Below are 22,641 nucleotides of genomic sequence, written 5' to 3'. Positions count from 1 at the left end.
AAACCTGGAGTCTCTGTGGAGTGGAAGAAGGGAACACAGGTCCTGAAGTCTGGAGAGAAGTACCAGATGAAGCAGAAGGCCTCTGTGAATGAACTTGTTATTAGCAAGGTGGTGCCAGAAGACAGTGGAGACTACAGCTGTKTSTGTGGAGACCAGAGGACCACAGCCAACCTCAAGATCAAGGGTAGGAAGAGGATTTATAGTTAGTTTATTACAACAAGGTTTTTTTGAGTGTGTATTTCTTTCATGTATGTATTAAGGCTGTTTGTTGGAGTTCCGGTCTGCCATCAACGTGTGCAAACTGTCAGTGTAAGCCCTGCTTGTTCAGCTTTATTGTCATTTCTGCTTGTTTATGTGAAATTTGCTGTGACATATCATTGATTGTGTAATAACTAATGACCACACAGCCCAACCGGTGACCTTCAAACAGAAGTTGGAGAGCCAAGAGGCTGAGGAAGGAGCCAGTGTTACTTTGTGTTGTGAACTCTCCAAACCTGGAGTCTCTGTGGAGTGGAAGAAAGGAGCACAGGTTCTGAAGTCTGGAGAGAAGTACCAGATGAAGCAGAAGGCYTCTGTGAATGAACTTGTTATTAGCAAACTATTGCCAGAAGACAGTGGAGACTACAGCTGTGTGTGTGGAGACCAGAAGACCTCAGCCTGCCTCAAAATCAAGGGTAGGCAGAGGATTTATTGTTAGTTAATTTCAACTGTTATTTTTTTTTTTGATTGATTTATTTAAGGTTGTGTTGTAGATCTTGTTTGTCATCAAAGTGTGCAAACTGTCAGATGGTTGTTCAGCTTTGTTTTGAATTGTGTTTGTTTATGTAAAATTTGCTGTGGTGTAACATTGATTGTGCAACAACTAATAACCATGCAGCAGCACCAGCGATCTTCAAACAGAAGTTGGAGAGCCAGGAGGCTGAAGAGGGAACCAGTGTTACTTTACGCTGTGAGCTCTCTAAAACTGGAATCCATGTGGAGTGGAAAAAGGGAACACAGGTCCTGAAGTCTGGAGAGAAGTACCAGATGAAACAGAAGGCCTCTGTGAATGAACTCATTATCAACAAAGTGGTACAAGAAGACAGTGGAGATTACAGCTGTGTCTGTGGAGACCAGAGGACCACAGCCAACCTCAAGATCAAGGGTATGAGGAGGATTTATTATCAGTTTTATTACAACTAGTTATTTTGAGTGTCTTTTTCTTTTATGTATGTAAAAGAAACAACAACCTTAAAACAACTTGTTTTAAGGTTGTTGGTTGAAGTGCCCGTCTGTCATCAAAGTGTGTTAACTGTCAATGTTAGTCCTGGGTGTTCAGCTGAGTTGTACTGTATGCCTGTTTATGTTCTATTTGTTGTGGTATATCATTGACAAAATACCAACCAATAACCATGCAGCCCAACCAGTGACCTTCAAACAGAAGTTGGAGAGTCAAGAGGCTGAAGAAGGAGCCAGTGTTACTTTGCGTTGTGAGCTCTCCAAACCTGGAGTCTCTGTGGAGTGGAAGAAGGGAACACAGGTTCTGAAGTCTGGAGAGAAGTACCAGATGAAGCAGAAGGCCTCTGTGAATGAACTCATTATTAACAAAGTGGTGCCAGAAGACAGTGGAGATTATAGCTGTTTGTGTGGAGACCAGAAGACCTCAGCCAACCTCAAGATCAAGGGTAGGAAGAGGATTTATTTGAAACCTAACAAAGCAAATGTATTTGTTTGCCATGTGCAAACTGAAGTTTCATTGATAGTGTATTTGTATGAAATTTGTAGTGTCAATGTTTAGAATCTGCTCTGTAGTTGTTTTATTTAAGTTGCTCTTGTGTTTGGTTGTGTTATTTAATTTTGTCTGCTTGCCTTATGTTCCTCTTGTCTGTGGCTGATATTTCAAATTTTTGAGTTGTTTTTGTTACATAATGTGTTTTACTGTGGCGAACTCACCATTGTGACATTTTGTATGATATTGTTTCGACTAAAACATTGTGCAACACTTCTATGGCATTACAATTCTGGAGTTAATTCCACAAATTAACAAAGCATTTTTCTTGCTTCTGTTTTTTGCTGTTATTTTATGTTTAGTTCATGAACTCATATGAATAATCTGATATGTTATGGCACACTGACTTTGCATTATTTTCTCTCAGCTGTGAAGCTGTCTCCGCCTCCTTCTGCTGCTAAACCAGAACCCAAAACTCTGGAGACCAAAGAAAAAACTGAAGGTAGGTAAGAAAATATGGTTGGGTGATTCTGAGTTGTATGTTTTCTTCAGTCGGATAATTGTGCCTTATTGTAGAGTCTTCCTTTAAATTGTGCCTCAGAATAGGGCTATTTCTGTTGTATCATTCTGTTATTTTGTTTTAGTAAAGTGTTGTTTGGTGGAAAGCAAAAGTTTAAAGAACTTATAGTGATTATTTTTGTTGCATTTGCATTTGCAGTCAAGGTCGGTGAAGTTAAAAGCATTGAGCAGAAGAAGCAGGAGATAAATGAAACTGTAGAAGGTAACATTCTCAAGATTTTCACCTTTGTTGTCTTGAGAAATGTTCTACATGTTGAAATTAAAACATGTTGCTTTGTAACTTGGCTGTATCACATTGTGTCTCATTTCCAGGCCCCTTACGCTTTTTGAATTGCTCATTTTCAAATACCTAGCGTGTATTTATTTCATGTTTTCAGCTCGTACATCTACAGGTTTCTGCACTCTCAAGGTTGTTTTGTTTCTTGCATGGGGGCTAACTGTTGATATGAAATGGTATTTGCATTTATTGGCTGTGTGTCTCTGATGACCAGATACGAGTGCTTCATGCAGCTTGTGTATTTTTATATAAAATTACAATTGTGTCCAATTATTGTAGCTGTGATCCTGCTATCTACTGGTGAAGCCCCTAAACAGCAACTACTGAAAGAGGAAAATCAGAGAAGCTCAAGAGAATTTGATACGGAACATGAAGGTAATATTACTAACTTGTTCTGTTGGATACTGTGAGAGTCTTAGTTGAAAAATATTTTTGGTGTAAATAAGATGTTTAACATTTATCCAAAGCTGGAAAACATATAATTGTTGCTCAATTTAGTCTCAGTCAGAGAGAAGGTGTTCTTTACTTCTTTAGTGTTTGTATTTCATCAGTATTTTACTGTTTTGTTTCAATTCTATGTCCAATTTTTAGTGCTGCAGGGCATGTTGGCAATACTGTCTGCTTTTCACAATGATTTGAATTTGGTTGAAGTAGAGTCGAAAGAGGAGCCTATGATATTTTAACATATATTTATTAGCTTTCCCTTTTCCCAGAGATTTTGTACACTTTACAGTCTGCATTAAACAAAAGAACATTTGTGTTTAGGGCAGAGTTGTAAGCTAGTAACATTAAACTGTGCATCGTAATTGACTGTGTCTGCTCTCTTGGCTCCATGCTGGTGTTTTATTTGGGTCAGTAAACTCATCTCTGTAAGATTGTGAGGTTAATGTTGTGTTTAGTCCTAGGTGAGAAGACTGTTAAACAAGCTGCTCAGAGTGAAGAGACCAAAATCCAGGCACAAGGTAGCTCCTGACTCGTGTTTCCTCATCAAACTTTGCTGCCACTTTTATGTCAGTTTGTTTTTGAGCGATTTGGGGATGTCTTGTATGCCGGGATGGCAGGGGCATACTGAGTCACTGCTTTACAGCTGGGCTCTGTCTATGTTATGTTCCACGGTGTGAAAGGTGTGTTCATAGTGATGTGCTGTGTCAGTCTTCTGCTACAGATATCCTTTTGTATGTAGGCCTTAAAGCKTTCTGTGTTGTAATGCAGCACAAAATTTATGTAACTTTATAAGCATTCACTCCTCCTGGATGAGGATATGATGATAGTGTGTTGTTGACTTTACAAGAATACCTCATRCTGCGCATGCATGTAGTGACAATGGAGAGGAAAACTCCCCATTAAACCTCCAGCAGAATCTGCCTCAGTACCGGCGGCTATCTACCACGATCGACTGGGGTTTTGAGAAGATAGAGCAGTATACACAAGAACACCCAGAAGAACTAATGTAGGAGTACTTTCTATGTTAATGAATAGTAACATTTTAATAACAAGAGTGGAAAGACGTTTCGTTGCTGGCAGCATTATCTCAGACAATGCCCCCTTGCTGGATAACCCAACCACTTAGGTATGAGTGAAGTCAGAGCCCTGGAGAACTGCTTTTCTTAATGCCATTTGTTTTTGCTAGATCTTGATTGATCTGCTTGAACCCCTCACTTGTTTTCTTCAACATTGAAACACTTGCTTGAAAATGTAAAAGGTGGTACATATACTACGTTATCCCACTCCCCATCACATTCTTTTTTGTATCTAATACTCTTGTCCTAAAGCATRATTTTGCTTTCTTTGACATGTTAAAAACACACTTTTGTTGCTTTCATCTGAATRCATATATCTGAAATAACATAGAATGTGTAGTACTGACACTTAGTGGTCTAAACGGGTACTGCCGTTCTCATGTTGACCCTAAAGAGATGAAGTTATGGGTGGATGGAGTGCTTTCTSATCATTGTGTTTTCTACTTAGTTGTTTATGTGGATTGTCTGTGGGGTCTTTGGCATAGCCCATGAAGCCCAAGTCTGCTTGATGGACAAAGGTTTATTGTTTGTAYATGTCTATTTAAAAGCAGTTGTTTTCTAAAGATGTGATCTTTGTAAGACATATAATGAAAAAGACTGGTTTGTTAGCATATGTATTGTGTTTTCAAAACATCAAACGCAATACTTGATGTAAATCATTGATTCCTCAGTTGTTCAAGTCATATGCATTAAAGACCTGGAAAGCCGTGTATCAGAGGAGGGAGCAAACATCACCCTGCACTGTGAGCTTTCTAAACCCGGAGTCCCTGTACAGTGGAAAAAAGGACCTGAAGTCTTGAGTCGTGGAGAAAAGTACCAGTTGAAGCAAACTGGATTACGTTACGAGCTACAGATCTTTGATTTGACTCCTCAAGACACAGGAACCTATTCGTGCTGCTCAGAAGACATATTAAGCTCTGCATCTCTTGTAGTAAATGGTACGGTGAAGACCATCTTGTTTACCACCCATCAAGCCTGTCTTTTCACATCCGTATTAATTTCTCCTTCCACCAATTTACTTCATCATTTCTTTTCTTTACTTTTCAAATAACTACCTATCGTTCTTATTGTTCTTCAGCCTCCCCGGTGCTTTTCACACGCGAGTTGGAAAGTCAGACTGTGGAAGAGGGCCAGAGTGCCAYATTACAGTGTGAGCTTTCCAAGTTAGGTGTTTCTTTGGAGTGGAAGAAAGGAGAACTTGGCCTTTGCCCTTGTGGAAAATATGAAATTAGACAAACAGAGAACCTGGCTACGCTAATAATCCATGATGTAGAACCAGAGGACTCTGGAAGTTACACATGTGACACTGGTGAACATCAAAGCACTGCAAAGCTATCTGTGAAGGGTATGTTTACAACCTACTGTGGGCTCTTCCTTTGTCTCTGAAAGATTGAGTCAATCAGGATCTAAGCTCAAGACCYGAACTTTTGTGACGCATTGTCCGTAGTGCTTACTTTTTACTTTACTTTACTTTTCTTGATAGCCTTGAAAAAGTATTAACATCCTGTTATTTGATAGATAAGGGATCAGACTGGTTATGGGATAGACCACTAAAATACACATAAGTTTGTGGTTCTAAGTTGACRAAATGGGAAAGATGTACGGTTGAATACTTTCACAATGCATTGATARTGACTTTAAGGAGTGATGAAATAAAAATTGAACTTGTGCTCTTATTTCTTCTTAATGYTCATAATTTCTTCAATTTCCCACAGCCAAACCTGTCCTTTTCAAAACTAAGCTACAAAACCTGGAAAGACAGGAAGGGGATTCTGTTAGCTTTTGCTGTGAGGTCACCAAAGTGGGAGCCAGTGTGGTCTGGAGGTGTGGTGACAAGGTGCTGACAGCCAGTAGCAAATACCAACTGAAGCAGGAAGGGACTGTGGTCCAGCTTGTTATCTATAAACTGCAGCTAAGCGACGCAGGAGAATACTCCTGTGATACAGGCTTCCAGAAGACTTCAGCAGCCCTTAATGTTAATGGTAGGATTTCTTTTCATGCATCAACCACCTTTTACATCCTTATCATGTTGTCTTGTTTGGAATTTCCTCTCTAAAGTTATCTCTTGAGACCTTTTTTCAATGCACGTWAATTTTTCAAATTATTTTTTATTCTTGCACATTTCCTAACAACTCCTCCAGCTCTTCACACAATTTGACATTGAACTGGAACACTTATCACTTTTTRTGGTGCCCCATCCTTCCTAAGCATTAACACACCAGAGTGCTGTTGTTCTTCACTTGATGATTTCAATAACAGCTAAGTTGAAATCTTTAAAGTTTAATTACAATTTGCAGTTTCAACTTTTCAATATCTGTGTGCTGCTGCAATGTCTYTGCAGCCGCTGAGGTTCTGATTTTGAAGTTTTTGGAGAGCTGCGTTGTTCACGAGGGGGAAGATGTCCACTTTGAGTGTCAGCTTTCTCATGAKGAGGCTCCACAGATACAGTGGAAACTCCAGGATGTCCCYCTGCAAAATAACGAGATGAATCTGATAAGGTCTGAGGGCCGGGTGCACAGCCTCACACTTAGAGGTGTCACAGCCTCTGACTCTGGAACAGTCACTTTCACTGTAGGAAACCACACCTCCACTGCTTCTCTCACAGTCAGAGGTAAGAAAGGCAGAAATAGTTTTAAGCCATTTCCTTCATCATTATCATTTTGACCTTTCTCCAATGTTCTCCATCTTTATCACTGTGGGAGATATTGTTGATGAATTACTACAAGAGCTCTTCAACCTGATAGCCATTTCTTTTTTTTTAATATCTYTTTCTTTTTCATATTCCTGAAATTTTCACTCTTTCGCATGGATTCTCCTAGTATCTCCGCAGTTATTGACCCACTTGCATAACTGGAAAAGTGTGTGAGAGGGAGCAGTTAGTGTTTCACAGCTCGCCAGTTCAATGGGATTTCTTTTCTTTTTTCAAAACAAAGAYAAAATGATTATGCAGTGGACATTTTAAACTATTTTTAGCAWCTAACTTGTTTAGTGAGGATAGCATTATTAAGAAAAGTCTAATTGTGGCCTCTTGCTGAATGACCAAAACCTTACCTCACCTGTCAGATGTCTAAAGATTTGCCAGAATTTTCAAAACCACATTGTTGCACGACTGAGATAATTGAACTCTTCAAAATGGAAAAATTTAGAAACTTCCTTTTTTCACATAATTTTAGCCTCCTGTCAACAGCTTCAGCACTGAAGAGTGGTGTTGTCACAAGCTGTTAGTGCTAACATATGCTCCATTCACCAACCTGGAAAAGAAGGGATTTTTCCATTTCTGATAACCAGTTGTGTCCCATGAAATGTAAAGTGGTCCATTTCATAACCCCAGTTGATTTTGAACTGGATCAACAGCCTGGGCTAAATACAGGCTTATATGTTAACAGTGTGATGATCCTGTGTTCATCAGAACATTCTTGAACTAACACCTGTTAAAATTATGTTGAATGTTAACATTTCCATTTTGTATGAAATGTACTCTCATGATAAATAAAGCATTTGGACTATGTCTTTATATTTTAGCTTTTTTATTTTTATTCAAAGTTTAGAAGGGAACCAGTTTATGGTTCCCTTCTAAACAACCAAGTTTTGTTTTCTGAGACCTCTTTTCATGTTCTGTCTTATTGTGTTGTTATGTTATGTCATCTTCTATGCTATGCATGTTGTTTGTTGCTTTTTGGTACAGTCTATAACATATGTATTTGTGGTGTGTAACGTGGAGGCCATATTCACCTTCTAAAACTTAAAAAGCCTTATAATACTCATCTTCTTTAATTGGTCTTTCTGGCAGTGCCACCAATATCCTTTAAAAAGGAGCTGGAAAGCCAAGAGGCCAGAGAGGGAGGAGAGACAACACTGTCCTGCGAGACATCAAGCCCTGACTGTAAGGTGACCTGGTGGAAGGGCTCAACTGTCCTCTCTCAGGGAGAGAAGTACACCATTCAACAGAGAGCTATCACTCACAGCCTGGTGATACACAAGCTGGTCAAGGAGGACAGTGGTGAATATACATGTGATACAGGAGACAAGAAAAGTACCGCTAGGCTGACTATTAAAGGTAACTGCTTCTRCAACTCTCATAGAAAAACCAGAGTTTTCAGTCTATGAAGCAACTTCACCTCATTATCTGCCATTGTACAGARTTGATATGTTCAGGAGGGTCCTTYCAGGTTATTTAAATGTAAAACGGGGACCTTGTGTACTTAGTGCTAAACTAACATTTAGATGGATKRARRAWKSMAARKTTTWAAAWWAWTTWMCMWKGKTTYMRKTTTWWWWYYTWAAAACTAAAAGTGATGCTCTCTGAAAGATCCGTTTGACCTCACTTTTCACTTCACATTCACTCTCAGAGCATGTTCGCATTGTCCGTGAGCTCCATGATGTTACCGTGACCACCGGTCAGGACGCCGTCTTTGAGGTCGAGCTGTCACATGTAGGCGTCACTCATGGGGAATGGTGGCTCGGAGACAACCTCCTTCAAAATAACGATCTGAATCAAATGAGCGTTCAGGGCAGAGTTCACCGACTGGCTCTGAAGATGGTAACCACAGATGAGTCAGGTGATGTTGCCTTTGTCGTTGGTGAGGAGAAGAGTGTGGCTTGTCTTCTGGTTGAGGAGAAACCCAAAGGTAAAACGGATGACATTGTGTCTCTAGCGTTTTAYTGCCCAGAAACATCTTCATCAACAATGAAACAGATTTTTTTAGTCCTTTTAGTCCTTTTTATTATCATTAGCATTAGCACTCACAATAATTATTCATTTTATAAAAAGTAATGTCAGCAAAGCACAGAACATATGTAACTTAAAGCTAATGCTATGCAAGTCAAACTTAGAACAAGAACTCTAAATAAAAAGACATATCACTGCAAATGAACTATGTGTTCCCTATATTTACAGTGGTAATATTAGAGAAACCTCATAACGCTGCAGCAGTAGAGGGAGAAACCGTCACATTCAGTTGCTCCCTCTCCGACTCCAATGCCTGTCTCACTTGGATGAGGAACAATATACCAATCCAAGCTGGCATAAAGTATGACCTGAAGAAGAACGGCGCGTTGCATCAGCTCCGAATTCACAACCTGGTCCCAGAGGATTCAGGAATATACATCTGTGAAACTGGAGATGCACAGTGTGAAGTTACTTTAACAGTGCAAGGTAAAACAAGAATGTTTCCTGTTTAAATTGAAAACTGGACCAAGATAGTACTGAACAACATACTTACTCTAGCATTTTTAATCTTTGTGCAAGTTTCTGTCAACTTCTCCGATTGATGATATACTTAATTAACCCGCTAGGTGCCCCAGTGTTCTTCAAGAAWGAGCTCAAGAGCCAGGACGCCATAGAGGGTGATGATATCACCCTACAGTGTGAGTTGTCTAAGCCAGGTGTCCGTGTTGAGTGGAGGAAGGGAGGTATTGTCCTCCAACCTGGTAAGAAGTATGAAATGAAGCAGGAGGGGCGCATTCAAGAGCTCTGTATTCATAGCCTGGAACCTGAAGACAGTGGTTACTACACCTGTGATGCAGGAGAGCAGCTCACTACAGCTTCTTTGGCAGTGCAAGGTAGCCTCCAAGCTTTCACTTCTACGTCTGTCTTGATTGTTTACTGTCTGTCTGCTGAATTGTTTTGTCAGTMAAACTGATGCAATGCTTGATAATGAATTTGTTTAAAACTTAGTGTATGCATGTGTGTGTATTTTTCACTCAACAGTGAAAGAAGTCTTCATTGTTACTGGTCTTAAGACCACTGACGTCTTTGTTGGGGAATGGGCAACGTTCTCCTGCCAGCTTTCTGGTCGGGCGTCTGGTAAGGTGCAGTGGTGGCTGGATGGCACCTTGCTGGAGACCAGCCCCTGTATTGATATAGGGGTGGAACAGGGCTTTATCCACACACTCACCTTTAAGAACCTGGCTACAGATGACTCAGGCACTGTCACCTTCAAAACGGGCAACTTAACCTCATCAGCCAAGCTCTTAGTCAAAGGTATTCTGTTTAAGGATCTCAGTCATGCAGAATTTTAAACAAGAATATTTCTGACTTGCATTATGTATGGAGTTCTAAAAGTGCCAAATTAAGAACCTATTATTTAAATGTGTCATTCAACAATTAGAACTGGAATCAAATGGATAATTTCCGAAATATTATTTGGTGTGACTAAAAGTTACTCTTTTAGCATTTATTTAGTTATTCCATTGTTGTATGCTGCAATGCAGCATTTTCGTCAGTGGGCGGGGCTAAAACTACTGGATGTTGGTGTCTATATGATTAGCAACATTAACAGTTTAAATCAATGGTCCCTAATCGCAGGACCAAGAACTGGTACCATTCCTTATTTATTTGTACCAGGCAGCAGAGAAAGACTATATAAGTAATTTTCTATCAGTGTTTTGACAGCCACACTCTGAAAGATATACAGCTGACACTGATTAGGGAGAACAGCTAGTGCTCTAGCACAAAGTTTGTTATTGTGCTACTTATTGTTGCAAATCCCAACCCTGGTCTCTAGAAGTTTTGAAGCACTTTATGCACCACCCTCAGAATCCATGRATTTCTTTTTTTCCAAAATGAAGTTTGCTTTATGGTGCTGAATAGATGAATAGCTGAATATTGAACATAGTTTTAAAATATGACTTCCTAGTTTGTTTGATAAATGTAGCATTTATTTATCGTATGCATTAATACATTTTTGACATTTAAGTGATTGTAGATGCCTTTATTTATCTATTAAACAACTCCAGACATAGTAGACTAAGACTTATATAAATCAATATTAATTTAATTTAATCATTTAATGTGTGTGTCAAACAATTTTTGGACACAAAATATTAAATATTTATACTTTCATATGAATACACATTTTTTTGTCCTTTAATTTAAATTTTTACATTTAAATATTTAAATTTCTGCATTGTGGCACTTTTAGGACTTCACATTTTAACTTGCTGTCAGTCTTTTACAAAAAACAATTGGAAATATTTATTCAAAACATTTGAATAAATATTCACAAATTACAAAATTACTAGTGAATTTTGCTTTTCTTTGTGACATTTTTCTCTAATTTTTATGGATTCTTTTTATATATATATATATATATATGTTTTAGAAACTTTAAAATATTTTTGCAATCCTGCACATAATCATGCATGATACCAGATTGTTTTACATTCTATTAATAATACTGTTCAGAGTTTCATGCTGTATGGTTTGATATTACCAAAGCATAGAACTGGGTGCAGCACCACACCAGAGGTGAAAAAAAAATACTGTTCAGAGTACTTCCACAGCTATTCGATACGTCCTGAAAAACCATATTGCAAATAAACTTTTGCTTTACAWTTGTATTTTGTTTTGGATAAGTGATGTATTTTGGGCTGCTGAAATGACAAACTGATAATCACGATTGTGAATATGATTTTTCAGAATACAACTACATTATTTCCTTTAATCACCCACCAGTGCCACACATTTGTATTAATTAAAAAATGCAAAATCGATTTGATTGAGTCAAACGTATTTCATCCAGACATGATCAGAATGTTATGGCCAATTTTTGATCTCCAGTCTTTGTAAAGCTTTGAGCTGCCAATTTCATGTTCAGCTAATTTGAATTACCATTTAAGAACTTTAAGTGGTGTAAGAACGGTGTATTGGAAATATTTTCTTCTAGCTATCCTCTCATGAGAAGTCAATATTATTCACAAAGGTGATTGTAATTTACTTGTTGCACTGATATCTTTATTTAGTTGCTAATTAATCTAAGGTTATTTCTTCCTTAGAAGGAATCTCTTTACTACTAACAATTTTGTTGTAAAATAGTGGATGAAAAGTTTTTAGAGTAATAATCTGATTGGTATGCAAAAATAAACAACTGGAATCCAGCGGGGATTCCAGTTGTTTTCTGTCTTACTGTTTTCTGTAGTAAGTGGTGCAGCCCAAACTCTATGAATTTCTAAACAGTGAGTGATACCTGTTTGATGTTTAGATCCAGCAAATTACTTCTTAATGTGGTATGCTTGAATTACATTTTGAACTTCAGGTGAGAACAGAGCAAAAAAGTGCTGCTCCACCCATCCAGACTGGCTAGATGCTCTCATTCACATACCCTGTCCTAACACTAAAACCTCTAACTCTCCTGCAACTCCCATGAGTTCAGCATTGGCACTCTGTCCATTTGTGACCCCCTTTCTCTTTTATCTGCTGCCAGCACTGTTGGACTTTTTAATCCCCATCTGTATAAAAAAGCATATTTATTTAAGTCCATTAGTGGAACAAAAGCAAAACCAAAAAATCTTATAAAATATAATAACATAAGAACTTGTTTGGGGGATTACAAAGCCCTTACATCATTTGGCATGCCCCAGTCATATTATTCATGRCTAAGTCCTGACAATATCACCTCCCTTCAACTCCCCACAAAACCCCTCACCCTGACCACAGATCCCACGGTTGAGGTGGTGAACGATATGGAGGACCTTTGGGTGGTTGAAAACCAACCGGCTGAGTTCATCTGCCAGTTCTCCAGGCCAGTCAAAGCTCAGTGGAGGAAAGATGGGCAGCTTTTGCAGCCTGATGGCCGAAGGGTGGTAGTGGAGCAGGACTGGACTGTTGCTCGCTTGTACATTAACCGTGTTTCCGGTGCCGACATGGGAACATATTCCTGTGAGGCAGAGGGTACCTCTGTGGTCGCTTCACTTCATGTGGAAGGTGAGCTTCCGTCCACATAGAAAAGGCAACAGCCTTTAAAAAAATCTCCTCGTTTTGGTCGAACTCCTAAGCAAATCTTTTGCCGCTTTTACAAAATGTATTCCCTTTTCAACAAAAGCTTTATGTATCTAAATTTTACAGCATTTTTGGTTAAAAATATATTTTAGGAGTCTTCTTTTATTAATGTTATATTTTTGTCTTTCCACTTCTCTAGGGAAACCCATTAACATTGTCCAAGGCCTGGAAAACGTGGAAACATTTGATGGGGGCGAAGCGTTGTTCGAGTGTGCCCTTTCTCGCCCTGAGAGCAAAGACTGTCACTGGCTTCTTGATGGAAAACCAGTAAAGGAATCACCTAAAGCAGAGATTGTGTCTTTTGAAAGTGGTCGACGTCATCTGCTGCTCCTGAAAGATCTGCACGACAAAGACAGTTGCACAGTAACATTTAAAGCCGGAACAGCTTCCAGTTCTGCCCAGCTCACTGTCAAAGGTGAGCCTTCCTATTTGCTTAAATTGTGGATCTCTAAACAGGCTGAAAAAGTCTGCAATTTAATTTCAGTGTTTTACAAAATGTATAGAATGGCATATMTATCCATTCTTTATCCTTCTTCTTTTTTACCTTCTGTCTTACTATATTAATGTCATTCGATCTTTTTTTCCCTTGTGCCATTACTTATTTTCCTCATGGTGTCTTTCCTCTGTCTTTCGATACTTATGGTTCCTTCGTTCTTTCCTTTGTTTATTCCTTCTTTCCTTCCATCATTCCTGAATCAATTAGAGAACTTACAACTATGGAATTGAGTCTGCAAAACTGTAATTTTTACATAAATAATACATGTACTATGTGTGAATAATTTTACATGAATAAAACTGTCTGCATTGTAAGCTTTAATCACCAAGATTTTCAGCATAACTTTGTGTTTTTATTTCTGTTTTAAGGCTGGAAACTGGAGATCGTGCAGGGTTTGGAGGACAAAGTGGCCGCTGTAGGAGAGAAGGYTGAGTTTTGTGTTAAGCTTACTGAGCCTGTTCCTGCAGCAGATGTGACRTGGTACGCTAATGGAGTTGAACTAAAACCCAGCGACCTCTGGGCTATGAGGGTTGACGGCAGTTCTTATCGTCTTGTCCTGAGGCAGGCCCCACTCATGCCCCAACAAGAAATTACCTTTGCAGCTAGGGATGCACTTTCTTTGGCCAAGCTTACCATCATCAGTAAGACTTTAATAAACAAGAGRCAATTAATCTGTAGTTTTTTTKGGGGGGAAGGGATTGTGTGTGTTTTCAACCTTTTGTGTATCACTCCAACAGCTGTACCTGACCCCCCAGAGGATCCAGAAGTCCTCCGTAAAACCACAGAGTCTGTCACTCTCTCCTGGTTTACTCCTCTTCACGATGGAGGGAGTCCCATCATTGGCTACAGRGTGGAGATGCGACTTGTAGACAGCGCCCTCTGGCTTCCAAGTCATTCTGAGCCTGTTTGCAACACAGAATTTGCTGTGGAAAAACTGGTGCCTGGGAGTGGCTACAGGTTCAGAGTGGCAGCAATTAACAAAGCTGGCCCTGGAGAGCCCGTTGAGCTCCCTCTGACAGTGCAGCTTGGTGAGTAGACAAATACATTTGGCTAAAATATTACTACACACTCAATTAATAAACATAGCTATTTGCTTATTGCTTCTAAATAACTGTTTTGCATGGCATGAAGATTTATGCTGTAATCTCTAAAATACACTGTTATGTTGTCATTATAACAAACAAGATATTGAGGATAAGATCATTTTAACCAATAAATCAAATGTTGCTGTACTCTAACTTTAACCATATTGTGGTCATTTCTTCAGATGTAAAACAGATAAAAGTAATGGAACAGCCGAGTCTACCTCCAGACTCTGCTGAGGAAGGGGAACTCCATGATCTGTGGGATGCATCAGCAAAGAAACGTCGCATGAGCAGAGAGCCCACTCTGGACTCCATCTCAGAGCAGCCTGAAGACAGTAGCAAAGGCGGCAAAAAACAGCAGAAAGAGTCTGTGTCATCAGAAAAAGTAGAAGTCACAGGAGCGGAGAAAGAGCAGGTCGTTGTGTCCAAGAAACAGACAGAATCCGTTCAGTCCATCAGCTCCGAGAATGAGACTGTCACTGGCGGCTCTTCACTTGTGTCTTACCTGAAAAAGAGCAGCAAGACTGAAGCAACAGCAACCAGTGAGGCAGAGACTCTGACAGCAGAGAAGTTCTTTGCTCATTTCCAAATGGTAGAGCAGAAAACAGTGCAGCAGACTGAAGCAAAAACAACAATAATCCAAAAAACAGATGAAAAGCACCTGTCTACTCAGGAGACCAGTATCATGGAGATTACAAAAGAGGAGGAGCCCGAGCTGACAGATGCTGCCATCAAGATTCAAGCTGCTTTTAAGGGTTACAAGGCTCGCAAGGACATGCGTCCCATCTTTAAGGAGGTCTTTAAAGACCAAACCAAAGAACCTAATGACACCATACATCTCGAATGTGTGTCAGAAGGTAAACCAGAAAAGGTGCGCTGGCTGAAGGACGGTGAACCGCTGATGGACGGCAAACATCATCATATTGATATCTACAATGACGGCACCTGCGCTCTGGTCATTACTGCCATCACCACAAAAGACACTGGGGTTTACACCTGTGAGGTCACCAACAAGTTTGGAGTGACGTCTCACAGCGCTAAGGTGACAGTGGGAACGGTGAGGGAGTCGTCAGGCCGACGACCTCTGACAATAGGTTACAGTGCCGACAGTGAACCCGAGAGCTCTTCCGGTAGTGAGATGGATGAGTCGCTGAGACAGGCGAGCAGACGCCTGAGGCGCCTTCTTCGCACACGACTCCCACCCGACGTTGAGGAGGAACCATTTATCAGCGCAGACGAGGGCGACTTGCGTGCCCCAGATCCTCACTCTTACCGGGAGGATGAAAATTACATCTACATTCGCTTTGATTCCCAATCAGAGGCTGAGATYGCCTCTAAAAGATTCCAGGAGATGTTCACGGTCCACGGCGTACCYGTAGAAACCGCCATCGTAGCAGCGGGGACTCACAAAGTAGAGCTGCGAATTAGAAAGATGGGCTACATTCAGGATGGCACACAGACCCCAACACAGGATCGACAGCCTCCTGCTTTATTGACTGGAGCTCCAGGTAAGCATTACGGTTACGACTGTGGAATTCACACTTCTTGAACAATTTCACATTCAAATTTGCCATTTTTCAGCGTCCTATTTTTTACAGTGAGACAAACTATGTAAAGTTCTTCTTCCACATCTGATATATGTGCTACTGGGTGTTTATGTTTTAGATAAAAAATTTGAACATGGAGGTTGGTAGTTGTTAAATGACAAAATGTAGAAAAAAAAAGAATACTTAAAGTTGATAATTATGCCAAGCATATTTTCAGCCTCGGAGTCCGTGTTCTTTCATTTATTGATCCAGTTGTTCTTGTTGCCCAGCTGCTCCAGTATTCCTGACGGAGCTACAGAGTCAGGATGTTCCTGACGGCTATCCAGTCAGCTTTGACTGCGTTGTGATTGGCAAGCCCCCTCCCACTGTTCGCTGGTATAAGGATGGCAAGCTGCTGGAGGAAAATGATCATTACATGATCAATGAGGACCAAGAGGGCTGCCACCAGCTCATCATCACCTCCGTCTTGCCCACTGACATGGGCGTTTATCGCTGCACAGCCGAAAACAGCAGTGGAATTGCCGCCACTAAAGCTGAACTTAGAGTTGACAGTAAGTAGAAGTGAATAAACGAATATGAAAATGAAGCAAACATTTTAATTTTCCCCMAAAAAATGAATGCCTTTTCAACAAACTTTGTTGAATAAGATATATTATCATYTCTATTAGTGTCGTGCAGCTCAGATTATGACACTGCTGCAGATGCCACTGAGACCTCGTCGTATGTCAGTGCTAAAGGTTATGTGTCCAGGTAAGCACAAGTGTTTTATGATAAATTAATTAGAATATTTGACATTCACCCTCTCAGTTCTCATGCTAGTTTTTGTTACTGCGCTGCATACTTTCCTCCAGTAGGGAAACTGAAACATTTGAATCCGTAAGTGAAGACGATCAGCTTCCACAGGTTGTGCACGAACTTCACGATGTTCATGTCAGTCCAGGTTCGCCTATTGCTAAATTGCAACTCAAAGTAAAAGGTGAGCCCACCAATAAACCTGAACTGTCAAATTACAATTTACAATTGTCAATAAACAATTTTGTTTATTAAAATATAACCTTAGGAATTTTTTAGTGGAGTGGGGAAGTCTGTTTTTCGTTTAAAGTGTTTAGTGACACAAAGTTTTATAAAAGAGGTTTCTCCAAAGATGATGGCTGAATARATGAACTGAATGGATGAATTTAATATAAGATCAATGAGGATGAAGAGGGCAACACGTTCTACGTATTTCTGTCTTCTAGGGTTTCCTAAACCGAGAGTGTACTGGTTCAAAGATAGCCAGCCTCTCCGACCGTCAGAGAGGATTCAGCTTTTAGCAGAGAGAGATCTTCATGCTGTGGAGATCCTGGAAGTGAAGAGAGAGGACATGGGAGAGTACTCTGCTTATATCAGCAATGCRGCCGGTTCTGCTTATTCCTCCGCCCGGCTGATAGTACTGAGTATGTATGCACAGACCTAAATAGACCTAAACTGCACATCCACCATTTTCTGTAAGGCACACAGCTTCGGCGTTGAGCTCAAGATCTAACCACGCATTGTAACATTTGGATTTTGAACAGGTCCTGGGGAGATTATGCCACAGGATAAAAAGGGTAAACTACTTTTCATACTATAAAATTGCAACAGGTATTTAGACTGTAAACAAGGAGCATCTCTAAACTTCCTTTGCACAAATTATTTTTTTTACAAAGATTCTAAGGAGCCGCTGGTGCCTCCACGCTTCATTGAGAGGTTCAGCAATAGGAAGGTGAAACAAGGAGCAAGCATCACTCTCTCTGTCAAGGTCGAAGGTCAGTTCACATCCCCCTTTTAAACTTCTTCAAACACCCTCCCCCCTTTAACTTCCTTGCAGATTTTAGCAGGTTCTCCACTTATGCTCTATTAGGATCTCCTACTCCCATGGTCTCMTGGCTGAAGGAGAAATCATCAGAGGATGTCTTGTGGATTAAACCTGACACTAAAGGATACAAAATAGCCAGCTCTGGTCGCCARCATAGCCTCATACTGATGGACGTAGACAAAGAGTATACTGGCGTCTACACCTGCATAGCTACAAATAGAGCAGGGCAGTCGCTCTGCAATGCTCAGCTTGAGGTGGATGACAGTAAGGAAAATTTCGTATTTTGCATTTTATATGAAAATAAAATGACTTGTGAATATGMGGTATCTTCACAGCATAAATAAAACAAGCAGACCTGGCTGAAGTCTGCTAAGTTTTTGTAGTTATAAACAAGTGTATACTGCTCTCCTTTTTGACAGCACCACACCTGAAGAAGAATACTGCAGCTTCAGAGTAAGTAAGCCGATAAWTAGACGTACTGCAGTTTACATATACRTGCAAATTAATTTCATCGTGCTACAAATGTGAYGCACATGTAAAATTTGATTCATTTTTAGGATCCTCGGGATTACAGTTAGTCCTCCACAAGAAGAGGCTGGCAGAGGAAGTGGTAAAAATACAATAAAATACAAAGATTTATTTTGTATTTTAACCAAATGTTTGTCTTTTTTTTACTGCATATTAAAAAGTGTCAAGCAAAAGTATCCATACGTCTTGATTGTTTTTACATTTTGTCATGCAATACAAAATACTGCAGCATTCATGGTGTTTGTTTATTAATTTTTTTTTTCTTTTACTTTTGTTCATACCCATATATTAGAGGGTAAAATGCCGTACTTAGGTGAAGTTGGCACAGAGGAATTCCTCATGAAGCTCACTTCTCAGATCACCGAAATGGTTTCAGCAAAGATCACACAAGGTAAGTATTTGTCACCAGGCAGTTTTGATTAAGTATTTGGATGTTCACTTTTAATTTTAGTTTGTGTGGTGTCTAGTACAATTTCACTGCTAGTGTAGAATGTGAGCAACAAAATAAAACAGAATGTGTAATTAGGTAGACGTAGCTTGCATGTACACCTTTYATGAAATTGTGGTGTGCTGTTTTATCACAAGACCAGCATTTTAATTTATTGTCACTATGCATGCAACAAGCTTCCAGGAGGAATGTTGGCAGAGTGCTATGACTCCTAAAATATCTACTGCGCTATTCAAAATTGGATTTCTTTTTTTTTCTTTTTCTTGAGACATTATTCAGGAGGAAAATCATGTAACTGCAAAATGTTCCAGTTTTCTCTGTGCATAGAAAAACACCATCTGATGTTTACATGCCTCTCCTCCTCCTGCTGTTACTTGCTAATCGCTTTAGTCCTACAGTCAGGTTTGGTGGATTTCACTCATTTTGCTCTGCCAATCCATACATTTTGTGGAAATTTAATGTTATATTAATGAGCTACTAAAATGTGTGTTTTTTCTTTATTATTATTTAGAACTGACACCAAACCTGACAAAGGTGTTTTATTANTTCATGGTGTTTGTTTATTAATTTTTTTTTTCTTTTACTTTTGTTCATACCCATATATTAGAGGGTAAAATGCCGTACTTAGGTGAAGTTGGCACAGAGGAATTCCTCATGAAGCTCACTTCTCAGATCACCGAAATGGTTTCAGCAAAGATCACACAAGGTAAGTATTTGTCACCAGGCAGTTTTGATTAAGTATTTGGATGTTCACTTTTAATTTTAGTTTGTGTGGTGTCTAGTACAATTTCACTGCTAGTGTAGAATGTGAGCAACAAAATAAAACAGAATGTGTAATTAGGTAGACGTAGCTTGCATGTACACCTTTYATGAAATTGTGGTGTGCTGTTTTATCACAAGACCAGCATTTTAATTTATTGTCACTATGCATGCAACAAGCTTCCAGGAGGAATGTTGGCAGAGTGCTATGACTCCTAAAATATCTACTGCGCTATTCAAAATTGGATTTCTTTTTTTTTTTTTTTTTTCTTGAGACATTATTCAGGAGGAAAATCATGTAACTGCAAAATGTTCCAGTTTTCTCTGTGCATAGAAAAACACCATCTGATGTTTGCATGCCTCTCCTCCTCCTGCTGTTACTTGCTAATCGCTTTAGTCCTACAGTCAGGTTTGGTGGATTTCACTCATTTTGCTCTGCCAATCCATACATTTTGTGGAAATTTAATGTTATATTAATGAGCTACTAAAATGTGTGTTTTTTTCTTTATTATTATTTAGAACTGACACCAAACCTGACAAAGGTGTTTTATTACTGTTTCACTGCATGCTTTGGTTTTTTTATTAAACACATAAAACAACTCTCTTAACTTCACACAGACCCCGTTTTCTTAACACCCATTATTTTAATCAGTTTCCCCATTTAAATGTTCACCCAATAATTAATTTGTTATTCAGACAGCTTACAGAATCACGACGTGCTCCAGTGGATGAAATCTTGGCCCAAATCTGCCAGTATGTATACCAAATGCATCAGCATCACAACTGTGCGACAAATTTTCTTTCTCTTTAAGAGATATTTATATCATTAGATGAATTTAAGGAAGTTTTTTTTTTCTCACAAACAAAAGCACAGCTGCTACATGGATTTCTTCATTTTTTTTCTTTACCTTTCATAGCTGAAATCTTACTAAATGCTTTCATCTATTCAAACAAGATTTATTGTCTCTGTCAGCTTACAGCTGGGGTACAAACTCATTGACAGGCATGTATGTACCTGCATGTTGCCACTAACGCAGCAGAAATGCATTGTTTGGCAAAAGTAGAAATTGTTTCCTGCTGATCTTTTTCAGAATTTCAGCTTAAACAAAGTAGTCATTTCTCAAAACATCACCGGGGTCTTATCACTACAATATCATCACAACCAATTACTCATCGTCTACTCTGACAATGAGTAACTGGTAAAACTGCCAAGTTGAACTGACTGCAAGTTTTATTAAACTTATTAAGCTAAGTATTAAGAACTGGCACAAGTGTTAAAGTCAACAAATTCTGTTTTAGACAAGACTTTATAATACAACTCCCTTGACAAAATGTCTTTTGCTACAGAACTTTAATAATTTTGAAACAATAGAAAACACTGAGAGGACATGCTGCGCAYATTTCCCCCTWTGTTTSAAGCATCTTTCTTAACCTTRTCGTTCAAGCTTCACTGCGAGTACCAGGTGTGGACAGTGATGATGAGACCAAAACTCCTTCTCCATCTCCCCATCATGGTCGCTCTCGTCCACCTTCCCTCATCGCAGATTCCTCCTCAGAGTCAGATGAAGGAGATGCCAGAGGAGAGGTACAAGCTGTGGAATTGAGTTGTTTTGTTTGTTGTGTTAGAGGAGTTTACAAAAACATTTCATTTTCACGATTAGTAATGGGGGAACCCACCTTCAAACAAAGTTACATTTTGNACTGACTGCAAGTTTTATTAAACTTATTAAGCTAAGTATTAAGAACTGGCACAAGTGTTAAAGTCAACAAATTCTGTTTTAGACAAGACTTTATAATACAACTCCCTTGACAAAATGTCTTTTGCTACAGAACTTTAATAATTTTGAAACAATAGAAAACACTGAGAGGACATGCTGCGCAYATTTCCCCCTWTGTTTSAAGCATCTTTCTTAACCTTRTCGTTCAAGCTTCACTGCGAGTACCAGGTGTGGACAGTGATGATGAGACCAAAACTCCTTCTCCATCTCCCCATCATGGTCGCTCTCGTCCACCTTCCCTCATCGCAGATTCCTCCTCAGAGTCAGATGAAGGAGATGCCAGAGGAGAGGTACAAGCTGTGGAATTGAGTTGTTTTGTTTGTTGTGTTAGAGGAGTTTACAAAAACATTTCATTTTCACGATTAGTAATGGGGGAACCCACCTTCAAACAAAGTTACATTTTGAGAATCAGACTACAAGTTATTAGATATATTCACATCGATGACTAATCTGACACCAGCAGTAATAATTAAAGATGCACCAATCAGAATTTTTCAACAATATCTGATCTGTGGTTTTGCTAAGCTGATTTTTGCAAATTTCGATTTGTCTTCRAGAAGTTTAAATGACAGCATTCAAAATGGAATGTTCTGTGAGCAAGCAGCCACTGTAAATATTTTATTGAAAATGTTTCGAAAACTTGAAAGGAAAAAAAKACTTTTCTGCAACACATTACAGATCAGATTGTTTTCATTAACAACAGGAACAAATAGGCAGAAGATTGAAGCAAGTATTAATTTGCAATAGGAGAAGTTTGAACTTGGAATGAAAATAGAAAAATAAGATTGAGCAACTAAGTCATTTTTATTGATTTACATCACTGATGAGAGTCCATCTGCCTTGTCATGTTTTTGTAGATGTTTGACATTTATGTGGCATCTGCGGACTACAATCCCACCTTTGCAAGCAAAGACTCCATCTCTCTCAAAGAGGGACAGTATGTGGAGGTCTTGGACTCAGCTCATCCTCTTAAATGGTTGGTCCGGACCAAACCCACCAAAACAACGCCATCACGACAAGGCTGGGTGTCACCGGCCTACTTGGACAAAAAACTTAAAGTATGTCTTCGGATCAACATATTTGGATTATTTTTTTTTTATCTTGTTATTCTCTGCAGCAGTTTAGCTTGTTGATGACTTCGTATTTATAAATGTTTGTCCCAGCTCTCAGCGGATGCAGGAGATCTTCCAGAAACAAGCGTAGAAGAGGTTTCTGAAGCAGAATACAAGCGGAAGTTATTGTAAATGAAGCACAATCTAAAGTCAYTATAAAACCGTGAAACTAAAGACACTCTGACGAA

At 39.2% G+C, this 22,641-nt stretch overlaps 1 protein-coding gene across 1 annotated transcript in view; it reads left to right on the top strand.

Moving 5' to 3' along the window:
- obscnb (obscurin, cytoskeletal calmodulin and titin-interacting RhoGEF b) overlaps window positions 1-22,641 on the top strand; it is a 56,238-nt gene that overhangs the window by 25,457 nt on the left and 8,140 nt on the right. The window contains exons 34-68 of the mRNA XM_008434289.2: window positions 109-184; window positions 408-674; window positions 878-1,144; window positions 1,398-1,664; window positions 2,136-2,210; window positions 2,427-2,489; window positions 2,844-2,939; window positions 3,464-3,526; window positions 4,756-5,022; window positions 5,163-5,429; window positions 5,800-6,066; window positions 6,426-6,695; window positions 7,875-8,141; window positions 8,434-8,712; window positions 8,982-9,239; window positions 9,380-9,646; window positions 9,795-10,067; window positions 12,522-12,788; window positions 13,003-13,278; window positions 13,728-14,000; window positions 14,097-14,387; window positions 14,627-15,952; window positions 16,261-16,542; window positions 16,660-16,741; window positions 16,843-16,967; window positions 17,230-17,427; window positions 17,548-17,580; window positions 17,680-17,778; window positions 17,874-18,092; window positions 18,248-18,281; window positions 18,386-18,438; window positions 18,649-18,747; window positions 21,009-21,148; window positions 22,199-22,399; window positions 22,505-22,581. Coding sequence (XP_008432511.1) covers window positions 109-184; window positions 408-674; window positions 878-1,144; window positions 1,398-1,664; window positions 2,136-2,210; window positions 2,427-2,489; window positions 2,844-2,939; window positions 3,464-3,526; window positions 4,756-5,022; window positions 5,163-5,429; window positions 5,800-6,066; window positions 6,426-6,695; window positions 7,875-8,141; window positions 8,434-8,712; window positions 8,982-9,239; window positions 9,380-9,646; window positions 9,795-10,067; window positions 12,522-12,788; window positions 13,003-13,278; window positions 13,728-14,000; window positions 14,097-14,387; window positions 14,627-15,952; window positions 16,261-16,542; window positions 16,660-16,741; window positions 16,843-16,967; window positions 17,230-17,427; window positions 17,548-17,580; window positions 17,680-17,778; window positions 17,874-18,092; window positions 18,248-18,281; window positions 18,386-18,438; window positions 18,649-18,747; window positions 21,009-21,148; window positions 22,199-22,399; window positions 22,505-22,581 — 7,664 coding nt within the window. The remainder of the gene's footprint in view (window positions 1-108; window positions 185-407; window positions 675-877; window positions 1,145-1,397; window positions 1,665-2,135; window positions 2,211-2,426; window positions 2,490-2,843; window positions 2,940-3,463; window positions 3,527-4,755; window positions 5,023-5,162; window positions 5,430-5,799; window positions 6,067-6,425; window positions 6,696-7,874; window positions 8,142-8,433; window positions 8,713-8,981; window positions 9,240-9,379; window positions 9,647-9,794; window positions 10,068-12,521; window positions 12,789-13,002; window positions 13,279-13,727; window positions 14,001-14,096; window positions 14,388-14,626; window positions 15,953-16,260; window positions 16,543-16,659; window positions 16,742-16,842; window positions 16,968-17,229; window positions 17,428-17,547; window positions 17,581-17,679; window positions 17,779-17,873; window positions 18,093-18,247; window positions 18,282-18,385; window positions 18,439-18,648; window positions 18,748-21,008; window positions 21,149-22,198; window positions 22,400-22,504; window positions 22,582-22,641) is intronic.

The sequence above is a fragment of the Poecilia reticulata genome, linkage group LG17 (genome assembly GCF_000633615.1).
Source record: "Poecilia reticulata strain Guanapo linkage group LG17, Guppy_female_1.0+MT, whole genome shotgun sequence".
NCBI classification, from domain to species: Eukaryota; Metazoa; Chordata; class Actinopteri; order Cyprinodontiformes; family Poeciliidae; genus Poecilia; species Poecilia reticulata.
This window is presented reverse-complemented; position numbering and strand designations above follow the sequence as displayed.